The sequence below is a fragment of the Miscanthus floridulus genome, chromosome 2, assembly GCF_019320115.1.
Source record: "Miscanthus floridulus cultivar M001 chromosome 2, ASM1932011v1, whole genome shotgun sequence".
Classification (NCBI taxonomy): Eukaryota; Viridiplantae; Streptophyta; class Magnoliopsida; order Poales; family Poaceae; genus Miscanthus; species Miscanthus floridulus.
In genome coordinates, this window is record NC_089581.1 from 174,383,874 (window position 1) to 174,403,799 (window position 19,926).

The window sequence follows — 19,926 nt, forward strand, 5'->3', positions numbered from 1 at the left end:
GGAAGAATGTTGTTGCATCTAGATCAATCATTGATTGAACGTATTGAGATAGGTGCAAATGACCCTTATCCAAGGCAAAGCAAGTTATGAGGATCGTTGTAATGTCATATTTCCTAGACCCATAGATTGTATGTAGGGTATAAGATATTAATAAAATCTTAAGATTTATTATTGAATGTTGGACTCAGTTTAAGTTTATTTCGTACTTAATCTAACATTTTTCTAGTTACAATAGGGTAGAATGAGTGGCGGTTTACAATCGGGTAGAACGATTGACGCCCTCAACTAGGCAGCAGTTGCCGTAGTCCAAGGCAACAGTGGTCTGGTGGCTCTAGGAACATCTTCGTAGGACTCATTCACCACCGCCGGTAGCCTTCACCGCTGTCTGTATACATATGGTCTGGATGGTAACACTTTCTTCAATTTCCAATCCTGTGTGTGGAGTCCCACGCGTTTTTACAAAGTTGTGCATAATTTCCATTCCCACGTCTAAAATGGTTGCTTACAAAGCACTCTCCTCACCCTGTGTCTTTCTCCTCACCCATAGCTTTTGTTCCTCATCGCCACTCCTTGCTCCCTAGTGCTGAACTATGCAACTACCCTTACCCAGTAGGGTGTAAGCCGCCACTCACTATCGATAACCTAGTACCCCACACCGGTACGCCTCACCAGCAAAGGCCCGCATAGATCCACCGGTGACTAGGCTGGTACTCATCACCGCTATGGCCGCTCTAGCTCAATCCCACAAGATCCAAAGGCAATGGTAATACTTTCGCACTTCCCTCCATCTTTTTTGGATTTTTCCCTCATCACTCATCTGAGTACGAAGCAAGCTTCCATCTGTTTACTAAGGAGCTAATGATCCAATCTCCATAGGTGCTCCTTCTCTGATTTAGGTGACAGCGCCACCACTTCCATCGTCGGCCCCGCTCCACCAGATCCTAATCAAGAACTCAAGATGGAGGAGGAGACTCCCAACAAGAGGAACGAAGTGGCCGTCCTCATAGACCATGTCTTCATCCTCATCCTCCAATGCCTCACCGCCCATTCCTTGTGTAGCTGCAAGTGTGTCTATCACTCCTGAAACCACCTCATCTATGAATCTGAGTATCATAAGGAGCTACCCCAGATTATCGTCGGATTATTCTATCGTAGCTGGAAAGGCAAACACAACTTTACCAGCATTAATGGTGAATACCCCTCTTTGGCCTTCTTGCCCTTCCCTATTCAGGATGTTATGATCTTAGATTATTGTCACAGGCTCATGTTCAGCTGGTGCGTTGGGTTTCGCTATGTTGTCTACAATCCGGTGACTAACAAATGGTGGTTACTGCTAGATAACAACCATTCTTTTGGTTTAGCTCACTTGGGGTTTGATCCGAGAGTCTTCTCGTACTTCCATGTGATTGAATATGGGAAGAAGCGGGTGGGTAAGTCCGTAGGTGTGAGCATCTACTCATCTAAGAGTGCAGCATGGATATTTAAGGAATCTGAATGGGGCGAGGATGTTGTATGCACATATTCGACAAGTGTGTTCCTTAATGGTTCTATGCATTGGCTAGAGTTGTCCTAGATAGTTGCTATTGTTATGCAGGGAAAGACATGGAGAAAATTTCATAGGCCACGTGGTGAAGCAATCTCCATCCATGAAGCTCAGGGTCAGTTGTGTTTATATACTGCTAATATGTTCATGAAGTATCAACTTTCATTCTAGATCCTAGAAGACTATGGTACTGATAACTAGATATTGAAGCATATGGTGACCACGCTAGAGATATTTGGATGGGACAATATTCAATTTGGTTATGATGTTTATGATGTGGACTACAGAGTGGTTGTAGTTCACCTAGAATGGAATTTTATTTTCCTTGTTGGCAAGACAGAACACTGATCGCATATGACATGAACCTCAGAAAAGTTCTTGTCCTCTTGCCTAGGTCATGCGGTATCCTAGACCTACCTAGAGGCTACGTTCGGAGGGACATCACTATCTTCCTTATGTTCCCTCGTTCATGGAGTCAGTAGGAGAGCAGTAAAGTTGCATATGCTTTTCTTTCTTTAGGTAGGCAGTTGTTTTGATTCTATGTACAGTCTAATTTTACCTTGGTAACTAAAGCACTTGTATGTTGAATATTATTAATGTTGCTGCTTTGTGTAGGTTGTGGAGTCTGAGTGCTTTTGAAAGATTTTCTTCCAATGGCTAAGGGAGAAAGAAGAGGGGTTCAATGGTGCACTGGCTACCAAGCTGATGGAAGCTTTGCCTTGCAAGCAGGAGAGCCAATCTAAAGGAGTGGAGCACATCTACCTCATTTTCGTTATGTAAGTCTGTAGGGAGCATAACCTTTATTCTCCTATTTATGTACCGCTTGTGTTAATTCTTGAGTTGACACAGTTGTCATGTTAGTGTCGCTTGTTATTATAAAAAAGTACTCTTCATTATGGACATAATGAATAATGTGTAATGATTATATCTATATGGTGTGTGTTCAGTAAGTTATTAACGCCCGCTGAATTAGTAAATACATTATGAAAACTGGATGCAATTCTGTCACCATCGGATGTAAGGGTCATTGGTTGTTTTGTCATCACCATCGTGCCACTCGCCATTGGTGAAGCAGATGGACAGCACCGCCGCAATTCGTCTGATGCGGCAGGGGTTAATAGTGTATCACCACCACATCATTTAGTAACCCGACACCGACTAAAGGATCATCATGGGTGGATCCTACTGTAATGCAACGATGATCATGCCCTATGACCAGACAGTTCATATGACTTGCTCCACTTGAGAGCCATTAGATTCATCAAATATCACGTCTACCACAATCTCAATTCTCCTGGAGGTTTTGTTGAAGACACGGTAGGCATGCTCATTTGATCCATAACCAAGAAGAAAACATTCATCAACTTTAGGTGCAAACTTAGAGATTTTGGGTTTCTTGTTAAGTATGAAACACTTGCACCCAAACACTCTAAAGTAGGACACCTTAGGCTTGTTATCGATTAGAAGCTCATATGAAGTTTTCATCAACTTCTTGTGTAGGTAGAGGCGGTTAATGGCATGGCAAGTGGTGTTGACGGCATCACACCAAAAGATGTCTGATGTCTTATACTCATCTAGCATTGTTCTTACCATGTCAATAAGTGTATGGTTCTTCCTCTCTACTACACCATTTTGTTGAGGGGCGTATGGAGTTGAAAACTCATGCTTGATGCCCTCTTCATCAAGAAACTCCTCAACTAGAGTATTCTTGAATTTAGTCCTATTGTCGCTTCTCACTTTCTTGATAGGAAGACCAAACTCCTTTTGAGCTCTTCCAACAAATATCTTCACCTTCTCTTGAACTTGGCACTTATCATGCAAGAAAAATACCCAAGTGAAATAGGAATAGTCATCAACAATAACAAGACCATATTTGTTACCCCTGATACTTAGGTATGCGACTGGTCCAAAGAGATCCATATGTATTAGCTCTAATGGTTGCTTGGTGGTCATGATGCTCTTTGGTGGGTGAGGTGCTCAAACTTGCTTTTCGGCTTGACAAGCGCTACAAATCCTATCTTTCTCAAAGTGAACATTTGTTAGTCCAAGGATGTGTTCATCTTTTAGAAATTTGGCCAAGTTTCTCATCCCAACATGGGCTAGTCGGCGATGCCAAAGCCAACCCATGCTAGATTTTGCCACTAAACAAGTCTCAAGCTTAGCTTTATTTTTGTTGAAATCAACTAAGTAAAGTTTGTTCTTTAATTGACCCGTAAAGACAATAGAGGAATCATCCCTTCTAAAGACTTCCACACCCTTATCTATAAAGAGACAATTGTATCCCATCTCACACAATTGAGAAACGGACAACAAATTATAACTCAACGAATCAGCATGTAATACATTTGTAATTGAATGCTCAAGGGTTATAGCAACTTTACCGAGACCAATCACATCCCCCTTTGAATTGTCTCCAAAGATAATATTTTCATTTGAGTGTGTCATCGGGGAATATGATGAGAACATACTCCTTTCTCCAGTCATATGATTTGTATATCCACTATCATGCACCCAACTTGATCCACCGGAGGAGTATGCCTACAAAACAAGTTTAGTTTCTAGATTTAGGTCCCTAATTTAACTTGGGGCCTTGCATGTTAGTCACAAGAATCTTAGGAACCCAAATAGAAGTATTCCTATATATGTTGGTTTCTTTTCCAACATATTTTGCAACCACTTTCCCACTGTTGTTGTTCCTCAAAACAAAGCATGATGTTAAGCTTTGTCGAGGTACATAAGTCTTCGGTTGATAGACATACTTATTCTTGGTGGTCCACACTAATTCCTTAGGCTTCTAGAAAACCTGTTTCTCCTAGTACACCTTCTTCTTGGGCTTAGTTTGATCAGGAGCAGAATTGATAGCCTTCCTATTTTTGCGGGGTGCAGCACTACCACCCTTCACCGCATCACTACCGCTGCGTGACACTACCGTGGTCTGTGCAGGCTAATCTATGAGTAGAGGTTTCCTTTGCCTTAGTGAGATGTGAGTTGCTATCCCAAAGAATGCTATATTGCATCTCAAGTTCTTTGTGCTTTTCATCAAAGTCGCAATACTTTTTCTTGAGAGCTTTATTTGCTTTCTTTGTGATAGCATGCTCCTCTTGCTCTTTGGCCAAGGCCTCGCGCAAGGATTCCACCTCACTTCTCTCTAATGCAAGAGCTTCTTTGCTAGCAATGTCGAGATCCTCTTGTTGAATAAGAGTCTCTTCTCTAGATTCTAGCTCAGCTTGGACGCTCTCTAAATCCTCCATTAGCTTAGTGATGAATAATTTGATCTTTCCAACCAAATTTTTAGTTATCATGTTTATTTCTTCATCACTAGATTCATCATCACTAGAGCTATCACTAATATCACTACTAGAGACATTACTAGGCGGTGGAGGAGATTTTGCCTTTGATTTGGATTTTACCTTCTCACGCTTTGCCATAAAACAAATGTGAGGGGAGTAGTGGTCATCATCAGACATATCGTTGAAGAGCCTTGGTGTAGGGGATGACTTGTGAATAGCAATAGTTGCAACCTTCTCATCCTCTTCACTTGTGCTCTCTTTAGTTGAGTCCCATTCATGCTCAATGTGAGCCTCTCCCATGTACTTCTTGCTCTTTCTACGGTCAGCCTTCTCCTCTTTCTTGTCCTTTTTGTATTTGTTGTCCTTGATTTCATATGGACACTTGGCAATGAAGTGATTGGTGCTTCCACAATTATAGCATGTCCTCTTTTTCTTGTTTGGAAAGCTTCTCTTTACAACCTTGTAGCCTTGCTTCTTTATCCCCTTGTGATACATCTTCATAAAGAGAGCAACATCATCAACTTTCTCATATTGATCATCATCATTTTCACTTTCACTTGAAGATGATGTGGTCTCTACTCTTTCTTGAACTTGTTTGCTTGTTTTGGGCTTGCCAGTTGAAGCTTGTTGATTGATCTTGGACTTGCTTATAGAGCCTTGCTTGCTTTATTTGTTAGCCTTGAGAGCTACATCCTTGATCTTGATGGCCTCTAGCTTTGCTTGCAATTCTCCAAGTTTTTTCCTCGCATTTGCTTCTTCTCTTTGCATGTCAAAGCTCAAGATCCTCCCAAGTACATCATTTGGTGTGAAGTACTCAAACATCTTCTTGTCTCTAATTAGAGTCACTACAGTCTCATTTCTAGGTGAATAAGCCTCCAACATAATATTGACAACTTTATGATCATCTAGCTCATCACAACCATAACCTCTAATCTTGCCCACCATTGTTATCAACCTATCAAACATCTCTTGTGGCCCCTCTCCATCCAAAATTACAAATCGATTGAGCTTTGACATCAACAAATCAATTCTTGCCTTTCTCACTTTATCAACCCCTTCATGTGCTAGGTGCAAAGTGTCCCATATTTGCTTGGCAACATCAACTCCAATCACTCTATTGTACTCATCACCATCCAAGGCACTAAGCAACACACTTGTGGCTTGACCATTGAGGTGAATGATTCTCATCTCTTCTAGTGTTGGGTTCTTAGATCAACCGGTGGCTCAAATCCATTGCAAACAATCTCCTAAATGCTGGGGTGAAGACCTATAAGATAGGCTCTCATCAAGTGCTTTCACTTAGCAAAGTTAGTCCCATTGAAATGAGGTAACTTGCCCGCGGGCACATTGATGAAAGATCTCCGATCATGGTTAGTCATAGGAATAGAAGAATAGTTAAAGGATATGGTGGCATATTTGTTGTTGTTGGCCTTGCCCTTTCCTTTCTTCTCCTTCTTGTTCTCCTCCAACACTTGGTATGGCTCATCATCATCTCCATCTTTGAAACTACTTGATATGCTTGATGATGCACTTGTTGCCTTCTCTTCTTCTTCCTTCTTCTTCCTAGCTTCTCTTCTTTTTCTTCTTGGTTCTCTCTTGAGCCTTCTTTCTTCTTTCCTTTACTTCTTCTCTAACCGTTGCTCCTTCTTATTCTCTCTTGCTTCTCTTTTTAGCTTTCTTGCCTCTTTCCTTCTTTCATTCTCATTGAGAGCTCCTTCGGCATCGGTAGCCTCAATATGTGGTAGCGTAGTGTTGCTTGCTATCGACGTGCTCAGCTCACTACTGTCCGTGTTGACATTCACCCACTTCACGCTACTAGTTCCTCCTCTAGGCTCCATACCTCATGCGGTGAAGCGTATATGAGGTAACCCCACTCTGATATCACTTGTAGGATCTCTGGTTGGTCTAAAGGGGGTAAATAGGCCTATCAAAACAATCACTCAACTTTTATCAAATTCACCTAATGGCACTGCTGCTCTAGAGGGCGGCACTGTCGGACTATGGCACTGCTAGTCTAGAACAGCGGCACTACCGTACCTGCAGACAAGTTTGAAACACAGTTCAAAATCCATGAATGAAAACTTAGATCAGAGAAATTTTCTAGCTTACTATAGATATGACAATCACTGGTCAAGAGCTAGAAGTGGTAAGAATACCACACACAAGTAGATCGACTAGAAACCCTAGAAATCGCCTCAACCATAATATGTCATGCAAGTAATATAAATCAAGCACAAGTGACACAATGATTTATCCCATGGTTTGGCTCATAACCAAGGCTTGTCTACCTCCATGTTGTTGAGGTTAGCCACTAAGGCTTAGGGCTTTCCAACCCTTTCTTGTTCTCAAATCAAGAGACTTAATTCTTGAGATGAGGGGTGAGTTTACTAACTTCAAGAGATGGTTACAAACCTCCCGGGGCTGCCACACAAGTTGGCAAGCTCCATGGGCGATGCTCTAGCTGGCTAGGAGCCAAGCTCCAAGAGTAACAAACACAACCACCCACTAAAACGTGAACCAAGTGCTCTTTAGAGTTTGGGAATCAATGGAGTTGTTCTCTAATCGAGTTTTGGACCCTTTTCCCTCAAGGATTGATGGGGAAATAAATGGATTTGCTTGGGGGCTTGAGGTCTACAATGGAGGGAGAGAGAGAGCTCCTGCTCTATTTTGGGCGTGCTGAAGTGAGGAAGAAGAGGCAGATGGAGGCAGAGAGCCATTGTGGAGGAAAGAGAAAGGTATATATATACCCCCCAGCCCCCAACGGTCACTGTACCCAAGGGGTCGGGCAAGACAGAGCTCGTGGCCTCGAGGTCAGGTGAGACAGATCCCGTGACCAAAGGGTCGAGCGAGATGGAGCCCACGACCAAGGGGTCAGGCGAGATGGAGCCCGCACCCAAGGTGTTGGGCGAGACAGAGCCCGTGACCAAGGGGTCGGGTGAGACGGAGCCCGTGACCTTGGGGTCGGGCGAGACCTTTTAATATGTTTCGAGCCATCTAGGGAAACTCAGTGTGGGCGCTAACTTTCTTGTACCACGACTCAAGTGTGGCAGTGCCTCTCTTCAAGCGCGGCAGTGCCGCACCACGTAAGACAACAAGGGTAATAGTGAACTGTAGACTGTCTTAGCTATGAATCTGAGGATGCATGTGATTGTTTGAGCACTTGGTAGCACATATTAGCTTAAGCATTGTGTCCCCCTTTATAGTATGACTTTTTCTATACTCAAATTCAATATATAAAAGAATTTAAACCTCCTTTGAGTTTGAAGCCATCTATATTTGTAATTGGGGGCTCCTCCGTTTTGTGTAACATCCTTGAATATAAATTCTCTGCTTATCATCTCGATAAATCTCATTAGTTCTCTAATTGTGTGGTCATTATCACCAAAACCCACAATTAGGGCTTGATTGCACTTTCAATCACGGATGGATCATAAGCCATGCGGTGGTGTTAGTGCAAACCCACATGGCGCAGGTCATGCTCCAATGCGATGGAAGTAAAGACCTTATCACTGACGGATGATAAGCCAATACGGCGGTGTAATGTGCACCCCAGTCGATCTCAGATACCGATGGTGATGGCTATGACTATCACTGCCGATAGTTTACTACCGAGGCGGAAATTGGACTGCGATAGGGGTTACGACGTGGCTGTGAAAGGTCCGAGTGTAGTAGTGTACCAACATATAGTAGTATACTGGTATATCATTCTAGTCGTGGCATAAACATGTGCACTCATTATATAACTAATCACAATGCTATCGCATTAATAAGTTCTCAAGTTAGCGTACCTGTCAAGGATAGTTTGCCCAAAAGTTAGTATACTTAGCCACTCCTAGTACTTAACCATATTTTAGGGCTTATAGACACTTAATTACACGCATCCTATAATTTTTTCAAAGCCTTTTGCTGGTCAAATTTTAGTTTAGAAAAGGTCTAAAAGCTTTAAACACTTATTATAGCTCCAGTGCCAAGTGTGTATAAATGTAATAATTTCTAAAATTGGTTAGAAAAATCTACACAGGGGATGGAGGCACATGCCTCCAAGGGCAACAACTCTGTTGTGATAGATCTTGTTGGCTCAGCATGGGGTGTCCTCACTGTCCTCACTGCTTATGACCTATCCTTATGCACTATTCGGTCCTCTATCGCCGTGCATCTAGCAATAGTGAGTTTGGTGAATTAAATGACAACACAATTAACGGGATCGTTCTTATGAATGTCATAGACAACCTCCCAATTCTCTACCTGTTGCTCAAACATGTGAGGAGATAAACCCAAAAAAAGAAAACCACGAATGATCCAACATTAGTTCGAAACCAGCAAGCATGTAGCGAGTGAGTGGAATCCTTGGGCTCCAAAACAAGCAAATTCAAACCCTACCTATTGTCTTCTTGACCAAAAGTCAAGCTTAAAATTGCTTCCTCTCAAAAAGGATACGAGCCAATGAACCTTCTTTACAACCGGAAAAAGAGAGAAAACAGTACGCCCCTCCCTAAGACGGATAGAGATGGTCTTCCTCTAGACCTATGATGAAAAATGTTATGGGTCAAAATGTTTGATTGTTTGGGACCGCATTTTCTTGCCAGAAGTTGTTTGGAGGGCTTGGTGTCTCTACATTCTTAAGGATCAAAATCATCATCTTGAAATTTATGATTAAAAACTTGTGATTATAAATCATTGTCTCCTTTTCATTTATTATATATAATATTATTTATGATTATAAACTTATGATTATTGGAATAGGCGCAGTGTGAAATAATTTGTTCTGAAAGGGGTGTGCTGTAGAAAATGTCAATCGACATCTGAATTGAAGACAAGAGATTTGAGTTCAATGTTCAACATATACAGATGCTTCTTCCTTGCAAATGATGATAACAAGACTTTAGTGACAGTGCCGGCCCTAGGGTAGAGCATGAGGTGCGACGGCCGAGGGCCCAAGTGGAGGAGGGACCCAAGTCCAGGTATACAAACCCCCAGGTGAAAGCTCTAGTTTGGTTTTGGTGAATTGATGAAACCCTAAGTGCTAACCTAGTTTATCAAGTGATCATGACATAGGTAGCACACTTCAAGTAGAGAAGCTAATGAAGATCATAGCATGACAATGATGATGGCATGGCGATGATCAAGGGCTTAAACTTGAAATGAAGAAAGAGAAAAACAAAAAGCTCAAGGCAAAGGTATAAACCATAGGAGCTATTTTGTTTTGGTGATCAAGACACTTAGAGAGTGTGATCACATTTAGGTTTGATAGCCGTACTATTAAGAGGGGTGAAACTCGTATCGGAATGCGGTTATCAAAGTGCCACTAGATGCTCTAACTTATTGCATATGCATTTAGGATCTAGTGGAGTGCTAACACCCTTGATAATATTTGTGAAAATATGCTAACACATGTGCACAAGGTGCTTTTGGGAAAATGAAGTGTCTATTTTCTATTGCGCTAGATGCAAAATTCTTGGTGTTTGGCACATTTGAGCAAAGGTGAAGAAGTTAGAGTTGAAATGGAGTTGGTCAAAATGATGCTGGCGTCGGTCTACTGACCAGACGCTGGGTCACTCAGTGACCGGACGCTGAAAGGCTGCGTCCGGTCGAGCTGTCAGACGGCACAGTAGGCTAGGGTTGAGCACCGGACGCTGGCTACGTCCGGTCAAGGTGGACCGGACGCGTCCGGTCAGAAAAACATGCCTCGGGGAGCTTACTGGAAACGACCAGACGCTGGGGCTTCAGCGTCCGGTCAGTTTTAACCGGAGCGTCCAGTCAGCTTCGTAGCCGTTGGAATCTGACGAACAACGTTTGAAGGTGGTGACGCGTGGCGTCCATCGGGCGACCGGACGCTGAGGGCCAGCGTCCAGTCAGTTTGACCGGAGCGTCCGGTCAGAGCGCGTTTTGCCCAGTGAAGGGGTATAACGGCTCTATTTGATGGGGGCTCTATTTATAGCCCCATGGCTGGCTCAAGGGACAACTCTTGCACATTTTTATTGATATAGCAACCTTGTGAGCCTAGCCAAAGGACTCTCACTCATCTACATCATTGATTCATCATCATAGTGAGATTGGGAGTGATCCAAGTGCATTGCTTGAGTGATTGCATCTAGAGGCACTTAGTGATCGTGTTTCGCTGTGGATTTCGCTTGTTACTCTTGGTGGTTGCTGCCACCTAGACGGCTTGGAGCAGCGAGGATCGTCGAGCGGAGGTGGTGATTGTCTCCGGCTCCGATCATGGTGATTGTGAGGGGTTCTTGACCTTTCCTCGGCGGAGCGCCAAAAGGTACTCTAGTGGATTGCTCGTGGCTTGTGTGATCCTCATCTTGTGTTGGTTGTGCGGCACCCTATTGAGGGTTTGGCGTGTGAAGCCAATTAGCACGTGAACCTCCAAGTGAGTGAATCGCCACAACGAGGACTAGCTTGCCGGCAAGCAAGTGAACCTTGGTAAAAATCATTGTGTTCATCATTGATTCCGAGGTGATTGGTTATCATTGTTATTCATCTTCGTGATTGATTGGTTCATTCATCTACACGGCGGTATAACCCTCTTGATCACTCTCTTTACTTTACCGCAAACTAGTTGACAAGCTCTTTAGTGTAGCTAGTTGTGAGAGCTTGCATGCTTGGTTGGTGTGGCTCTTTAGTTAGCCTTTGAGAGCACACTAACATAGGGTAGTGTCATTGCTCTTGTGTGAATTGACACTATCTAAACTAGAATTGTGGTAGGTGGCTTGCATTTTGAGTAGGCTAGCGCAACACTCGCTTCGCCTCATAATTGTCTAACCATTTGGTTAAGTGTTGTTGTAGAAATTTTTATTAGGCTATTCACCCCCCCTCTAGCCATTAGGACCTTTCACCAGGTCTTATAGTCCATTAGGCACTAGCAAACTAATAAGAAGAGAGACATAGAACTGACTAGGTGGCCCAAAAAGACAGCATCGGCATTTCTTTCCTAGTTTCATTTCCCCATGGCCCTCGGATAAAGAGGAGGCGAGGAGTCACGCTGCACACAGCATACTCTGATCGTGAGTTCGCGACGTGCGCCTTACACACGCGGAGTTGGCGAGCCGCGCCGCCACGAAGAGCTATACTACCGGAGACACGTACACGGCGCACGAGGACGACGACCTGGCAGGGCTCTACGACGACGACATCTTGATTCTTGGTTTCTTACGAATTGCGATCACCGATCAATTGTTTAGGCCCAAGGTATTTTTTTTCTTTTTCTTTTTAATCCAAATTAATTATTTGTATAGTATTTCAGACTTCTAGTACTTTATACCCATATAGTCATATTTTTGTTTTAATTTAGGTGTTAGAATTTTAGAATGTCACCTAAGAAACATTTGTTATGTGTGAGAAAAGAAAGCGAATATATTGCTTTTTTAATCTACATTGTTCCTCGATAATTATCATACATCTATAAATATATTGCTTAATTTACATTGTTCCTCTATAATTATCAGACATGTTAAATTAAAAATATGTTATTGAATTTGCTTTCGTTTTGCAAGTAAAATTAGTGTCTATATATTATAAGATTTTATACATGGAGGGCCGTTGCGACGAGATTGACAGAGAGCCCTAAAAATCATAGAACCGGCACTGTTTAGTGATAGAGGAAATAATTCTAGACTAGCATCCCTGCATCGGTGGTGGAAAATGATGCGTAGTCGCTCATCGGTTTTCTACAAAATGATGCGTTGTCGCTTGGTTCCTAGGCTGCTAGTTTGTCTCGGCTAGCAAATTCTTATGCTAGGCCAAACACGAGCCGCAAATTTTGCTTTCCCAAACCCTACCGGCGCAGGCCAGGACAAAGCTTGCCACACATCCAAACATGTGGGTTCCTCCACATCCCCACGCGCCCCCATCAAAATGCATTTTCCTCCTGCACGACCACTAGAATTTCGCTGCTTGTTTAGGAGAAGTTATGGACCCGAGCAAGGCGTCGAAGTTTAGAATCACATCGCGTACCTGTTTATTGCAGTAGCCGGATCAGTTGCCTGTGGTTCATGTACGCCTTTCGGCCTGATATTAGGCCCTTACTCACCCTCCGTGGACGAACCTTACGGAGGAAACCTTGGGTTTTCGGGGCATTGGATTCTCACCAACGTTTTCGTTACTCAAGCCGACATTCTCGCTTTCGCTTCGTCGACCCCCATTTTCGCGTTTGCTTCCCTCTACGGCGGAACGCTCCCCTACCGATGCATTTTGACATCCCACAGCTTTGGTAGATCGCTTAGCCCCGTTCATCTTTAGCACAAGGGCGCTCGATCAGTGAGCTATTACGCATTATTTAAAGGGTGGCTGCTTCTAGGCAAACCTCCTGGCTGTCTTTGCACATGGTGTTCGGCTGGTATGATTGTGGAAAAATTTGGATGGTTTGGAGGAATTATGTAGGAATTTATGAAAGAAAATACTGTTTTGAATAAAAAAAGAAGTGAATCAAGTCGGATTTAAAAACGTAAGAACGGGACCTTAGGGGTAGGGCAACGCCGGCGCGGGGTGTGGGGACGACGACCCCAACCGGGCCACCCCGCGGTGTCCGCCTTCGCCGACGAGGTCCCGACGATCGACTCACGAGTCACGACTCACGAGTCACGACCGGCGCGCGGTATGCGTACGGGCCTTGTTGATCAAAGCCAGAAGCAGGCCTTACTGCCACCGCCATTGTGTTTTATACAGGAGGGCCCATGTACCACGCTGGAAAGCACGGCGTTCGGGCCTCACATTTGGGCCTCCTCAGCCCAGTAGCGCGCGCTTCCCGTCTTCGTGCAGCCCTTTGGGTCCCCGCGTCCTGCAGATTTCCTTTCCACCACCGGTCCAGCGCCAGCACCAGTCGGCTGAGCGGATCTACGGCGAGGTTGAGGGATGGCGAACGGCGGCGGCTACGGGTGGGCTCTCGCGGCGGGCTTCAACGCCGCGCTTGCCGCCATCTCCGCCAAGTTCTTCTCCACTCTGGTACCGCGCCACCAGCCTACCCCTTCCTCCCTCTCTACCGCTCGCCCTCCCTGTACGATCCGAGATTCCTTTTTGGTCTCGGCTTCGGAGCTTCGGCCTAGTCAATGAGCTTGGATGATGAATTTTCGGGGTCATCGACTAGTTTCCTAAATCCGGAAGTTTGTGTCGGAGGATTTGACCGTAGGTTTGAGCCTCTTTGTTTATACTGAACACAAATGGGAGCACCGGTAGAAATTACGCACATACATCATAACGTGTTTGAAAAGGGAAATCAATCGGTTTTTATGATTCGCTAGAGTATTAGCTTAAGTTTGTGACGAATAGCTCACTAATTTATATTTATCCAATGGTCCTATCCCTGCTTTATAGTGCAGATGAGGTAGAACCATTTTCTAAGCTAGAAGTGGTGCAAGCAACGCAGATATAATCATATATCTTTACAAAGAAACCGAAAAAAGGGAATGTCTGCTTCAAAAGAAAGGGGGATTCCTCCTATGGGCCAATAACCAGCACATTATCAACTTAATCTGGAGTTCAAATCTCAAGCCTTGTTGCTAAAGTTTATCTTGGACAAGAGATGAAAAATGCCATCTATCCGGAAAATGGGAAAACAAGCATGCACTCCTTTATCAAGGGAAACTAAAAAATAACTCTTCTTATAATATGCCAATGCTTTCTGTTCCCTGATTCATGGCACCGACTTTCTGTTCCCGGATTCATGACACTGACACAGGATACTCTGTCACTTTGATCGGATCTAATGCAGTTGCTGAAATATGGCATGGTGATACTTTTCAATGTGACAATGTGGGGGTGCTATGTCAACAGCCTCAAAGCTTTGTCATCCCTCCAGGCAACAGTGACAAACTTCGCAGCCAACTTCATCTCGTCTGGGCTTGCAGGGTATTTCCTGTTTGAAGAGCCCCTGCCTTCTAAGGTAACATAACACGGGAATTCTTGGTTTTAAAAGTGAACATAATCGGACTTTATTTGTTCTATATATGATCTCTCTCTAACTTTCTAATTCCCCCTTTGATTGAAATTCCAAGCAACCTATAGATGAGGTAAATACAAGGATTTACAGAGCGCCCCCCCCCCCCCCCTCCCTCAGCAGGGGTTGTAGAATTTAATCGGACTCCATCAAGTGAGGCTGCATTTTCAACTTGTTAGGGTGGTTTCTGCCGTGTGTAATTTGCATCTCAATGCCTCTCAACTCATGTGGATTGGAGTGCAGTCAAACAAGTCATAAGTCTTTTCTTCCAGTTAGTCGAAGAAAGCATTATTGCGTATGCGATGAGTCTCATGATAAAAAGGATTTTCAATTTAGTGTCCTCTTCTGACAGTGGTATATTGAGATTTAACACTATTTTTTAGCAATAATAACACACTGGAACAGCTAATTGCTAGACGACAAAAATGATCCAGCACACTAGCTTGCTTCAGAAAGGTGGATCATTGGTCATGTGCATTTGATATACACCATGATACTTTAAGATCTGTATCTGAAATACTACATGGTCTATGTCATTAAGCCTTGCCATAATCGACAAATCGACTATTGCAAGATTTAACGTGATTTCAGTTATTTGTTAATTCTTACAGATGTTTGCTTATTTTCTTTTCTTTAATTGGCATAATTGTTTAGAGACTACTTTCTAATTTTCTGAACACAGCTCCCTTTTTTTTTACATGAGACACGTTTATGCAGTGGTTTGCAGGTGCCAGTCTTATCATTCTTGGCGTCTTTATCCTCAGCAAGTCAAGCATCGAGGATAAACAGAACTCAGATTAGGAGGAAGTTTTTGACCACTAGGGTTAGCTGTAACATAAGCTGAGCCTGCTTATATATTTCTTTTATTTTTCCCAATCCGACCATGACTTTGTCATTCGGCTAATACAATGTACCAATTATGTTCTGCAAGCTGTCACTTCAGCTTATTATTTGTTCAGTAGTACAGCTCCTCTCCTAGACATTTGACATTCCCCATGGTGCTGGTACATTGAGAATTATCGCTGTAATTGTATGTATGTGGTGAATTGATTTTATTTTTATTTCATGGTGAGACAAATCAAGCTGTGACCAGACACATGGCTAGTGCCTGGTCGGTTCTTTCACGCTTACGTTATCTGCCGCATGAGGAGAGCATATCAAATGGGCTTTCGACAGGTCGGCTTTTTTAGAGGATTTCGATAGGTCGGCTCGAAGCCTAGAACCGAGCCAGTGCGCAATGACGTTAAAAGACTTTTCCCCCGTTGGAGAAAACCTTTTGAGGAGCTTTCACTGCCCGATCTTCACTTTACGAAAGGTAGTGTAGATTACAATGGAGGAGTAATGTACTATTTGCATGTGATTCCAAGTGTTGTAGGACCGTGGCCACTAGGCTGCAATTTTATTGGGAGCAGTGGAGTTGCGAGTTGCGGTAGGAACCGTGGCCACTAGACTAAAATTTTAACTACTGCTACAACGAGCGGCGGAGAATGCTGTGTGTGTTTCGTAAAAAACCAGCCTGACAAAAATATTGTAGCATGGCTGATAGGTTCAAGCGAAAGGGAAGCTCGCGTCGTCAGGTAGGTCACAGTTTGCTCTGATCCGTCAGCTCCAGAGCAGCCAGTGAGCAACACCATAATTGCCACGAAGGAAAGCTTGGTTTATGGCTAAGCTGCCATCAATCGGCGTACGAATCAATTAGGCGGCAGCGACGTCCAGCGGTCGGTGTGGAAAAGAAAATCGCCAGAAAATTACTGGTGTGACGTGGAGAAAAAGAAGTCCAGAGAGGACTGAAGGGGGGAATCGTCTCGTCACCGTCGTCGTCATCCTCGTCCTCTCGGCTGGCTGCATGATTCGTGTTTGTCAACTTGTCATGCATTCGCATCGAGTGATTTCTTACCTCAAATATTCCATATTCCCGGCTCCCGGGGCCAGCGTGCTGTTCTACTTTCTGTTGCTGAAACCTGAAACTGCGCCGGACACGGGGCCTTGTTCAGAAAAGAACAAATGGTGGGCAGCCACTAGCCATCAGCCATAATGCCCGTCATCTACTCCCCCCCGAGCAGGTTTTGGCGAGGGATGTGCTCCTGCCACTGAACAGATGTAATGCAACATATCACATGTCAGCATCAGTGGTGGTTCGGCCTAGAGCAAATATTCCTAGGCAACAGACGGAGTAGGAGCGGCCTCAGACCACAGGCTTCGATTCTGTGATTTTTGTCCGTCCTGACACCTGAATCCTGACCCATTTTGATCCGGAGCTTGGAGCCCAGCCTAGCCAGGCTGGGACGGGGACCCCTGCAGCAATGCAATATCTGTTTTTATAGTCTACTGGTTCAATAGTAGTGCCAGTCCAGCATAGCTGGTGTATGCATTGACGATAAAATGTGTGCACCCGTTAATTAATCCCAAGAAATCCAGATTCCTACTCCTGCAGAAGGAATGAAGCGGAGGACAGCCGTCACCTGACAAACAATCCAGCGCGGACCCGCCAGAAAGGCCAGAACAACACACCACACGCTCCCTCCCAGGCACCCAGCTGCACGTGACGTGACGAGCCAGACCTTGAGCTCCGCAGTCTACACCGTGCACCGCCACCGCGCGCCGTCTCCCTCTCACCCTCACGTACACGACGCCGACGCGACAAGCGCCGTCCGTCCTCTCGGGGCAGGGCAGGGCGCCGGACAAGAGGATAAACAAGAGACGCCGGCGCCCGGCGGCCGCCACGGCAGAGCTCTACGCCGCCCTGCTACCTGCTGTCGGTCACACCGTTGTCCGCGGCGCCGTCAAAACGCTTTGTTATCCAGAGCAACCAAAAGGAGACCTGCCAGTTTTAAGCTGGCTGGAGCTGGACGAGCCAGGTAGGCAGCGGATCGGGGGCGATTCTTTGTTATATAGAATTCTATAGGGCCAACGCCCCCGTCTTTTAAACGATCGGGGCGATTTCCGCCGGTCCTCTCCTGACGTGGAAACTGGAATAACAGCCCCGGTGCCGCGCCGCGTGAACCGAGACCCGAGCGGCCTGGCCCGGGGTTGGCGTCACCAGATAACCCCGCCCACATGATCCTCCCCCGCGTACTCACACCCCCACTGTATATTCCAGCACGCGCGACTTACTTCACCACGTTCACGTAGCCTAGCCTAGCCTGCCTGCCTGCCCTGTGTCACGGCGCGTGCGGGTGCGGGTGCGGCGGATAAGGCGGCGGCGGTGTGACGAGGGGCGCCGAGCACGTCGAGCTGGAGATGGGCGGCGCCGTGGCGGAGCAGAGGCCGGCGGCGACGACGACGTGGGCGTGCGGGGCGGCCGTGGCGGGCGTGGGGCTGGCGGGTGCCGGCGTGCTGGTGTGGTGGGCGCTGGCGTTCCACCCGGCGCACCAGCAGCTCTGGATGGTGCCCGTCGGCCTCGTCCTGCTCGGCACGCCGCTCCTCGCCTGGCTCTCCCTCTTCGCCTCCGGCGCATGCCGCTGGCTCGGCCGCCTCCGCGACCACCAGCCACCGCCCGTCCGCCCGGCCCCGGACCCGGAGCGACGACGATGATGATGATGATTGGTCCGTGCGCGGCCGGCGGCATGCAGGATCGCAGATTCAGTTGAGGCTCTGGGCCTTGCCTTGGGTGTACATTTTTTTTTTCCTCCGGTCTCGTCTTTTGTTCCCCTGATCTTGTGTGAATCGGAACGAACAACAGCTTGCTGCTAGCACAACTAGGCGAAGTGCTGTAGTAAATTGCAAGATGCTTTCTTTGATCGGTCGCGTGGATTTTGGTTAGTTGGCATGCCACATGCATGTTGGGCCGTTTGTAGAACGCGGGGTTTCCATTTGAATACGAAATTCAGATGTAGTAGAATTCTACACCTGATGAACATGAAAACATCCCACTGAACTTCCGCGTTCCACAAATGCTACTACCACCCCCAACTCTTTTCACATGGATTTGGGTTTGTACTACATGTAGTACTGGCAGAAATATTCGGTGGTTCAATACTTCAGACCTTGTTTAGTTCCACCCCAATTTCCAAAAAGTTACTACAGTACCTGTCACATCGAATGTTTGCGGCCTTTGCATGGAGCATTAAATGTAGACGAAAAAAAAAACTAATTGCACAGTTTGGTGGGAAATTACGAGACGAACGTTTTAAGCCTAATTAGTCCATGTTTGAACACTATTTGCCAAATAAAAACGAACATGCTACAGTAGACCCAAAATCCAAATTCATGGAACTAAACAAGGGCTCAATTGTAGGCCAGTAATGTCAGAATCCCAGGTTTGTGAAGAAACAGTCTTGGTACTTGCAGTGGCGTGTCCTTCAGAATAAACGAAGTCTGATGAACGGGAAGAGCTAGAGTTTCTTTCTTTGATAATACCACAAGTCGACAGAGATGTGACGAGAAGGCAAAGTGTTCCGTGGCTCAGTGATTGTAGGACAAGTACTGCTATTCCTTGGAATGGACGTCTTGGGCATTGTAGATCATGATATCCGAGGCAAGTGGACGGACGGGGAGAGGATGAGCAGAGCAGCCGGACCGGTAGGTCTCTTTCTTGTTCTTTATACTACTCCTGCTAGTGAGCATTTAGCAGACGCAGGCATGATGGCTACATTACCTCCGGTTTTAGGCTTGTAGCTCCATCAGCAACAGTCGTTGATCGCCGTCAATCATGCAATGCAAGCCTCGCCTTGCCGCCGTCGTCGTCGTCGATGCGGCGGCGTGCCGGACTCTCCGGTCTCTCTGTGTCCGAGTTCCTTGCTTACATGCAATGGAGGAGCTAAGAAAGCTAGAAAGAAGATGCTAGAGGGGCGGTTAGGTTCGGCTCTCTGCAAATAGGAGCAGTGCAACGTACTGTAACAGACAAACAGAGGAGGGAGGAGGATTCTGATCACCTCAAGCAGACGATCACCCCACCCGACTTGATAGGCAGCTGAAGTGGCTCGGAGCCGCTGAGCCGCAGCATCTCATTCATCTCCTTTCCTGAACGGTGAAGCCCCGGGACAAGCCTGAAAACATTGGTGACACTGCACCACCACCACCACCACCACCTGCGAGTTCCGATGCCGGGTTACTCCAAATGGCTTCGAGTTGCGATGACGGTGCCAGCGATCACGCAGGGGCGCAGGCGCAGGCGGCGAGCGGGCGGACGGGACGACGGAGACGGCGGCAGCCGG

General features: G+C 45.7%; 1 protein-coding gene and 1 pseudogene across 1 annotated transcript; both read left to right on the forward strand.

Moving 5' to 3' along the window:
* The first annotated feature begins 13,626 nt into the window (after nucleotides 1-13,626).
* LOC136540742 (uncharacterized) lies at nucleotides 13,627-15,715 on the forward strand. Its single transcript, XM_066532756.1, has 3 exons — nucleotides 13,627-13,779; nucleotides 14,546-14,716; nucleotides 15,488-15,715. Exons 1-3 carry the CDS (start codon nucleotides 13,690-13,692, stop codon nucleotides 15,569-15,571), a joined length of 345 nt encoding a protein of 114 aa, XP_066388853.1. The 5' UTR covers nucleotides 13,627-13,689; the 3' UTR covers nucleotides 15,572-15,715.
* A 2,112-nt stretch (nucleotides 15,716-17,827) lies between these two features.
* On the forward strand, nucleotides 17,828-18,647 carry LOC136537481 (uncharacterized; annotated as a pseudogene).
* Nucleotides 18,648-19,926: the final 1,279 nt, after the last annotated feature.

Excerpts from the sequence above, each read along its gene's own strand:
- LOC136540742 (XM_066532756.1), top strand. The coding sequence starts at position 13,690 with ATGGCGAACGGCGGCGGCTACGGGTGGGCTCTCGCGGCGGGCTTCAAC. Across the intron at positions 13,780-14,545 it reads CCAAGTTCTTCTCCACTCTG|TTGCTGAAATATGGCATGGT; the intron begins GTACCGCGCCAC and ends GATCTAATGCAG. Across the intron at positions 14,717-15,487 it reads AAGAGCCCCTGCCTTCTAAG|TGGTTTGCAGGTGCCAGTCT; the intron begins GTAACATAACAC and ends ACGTTTATGCAG.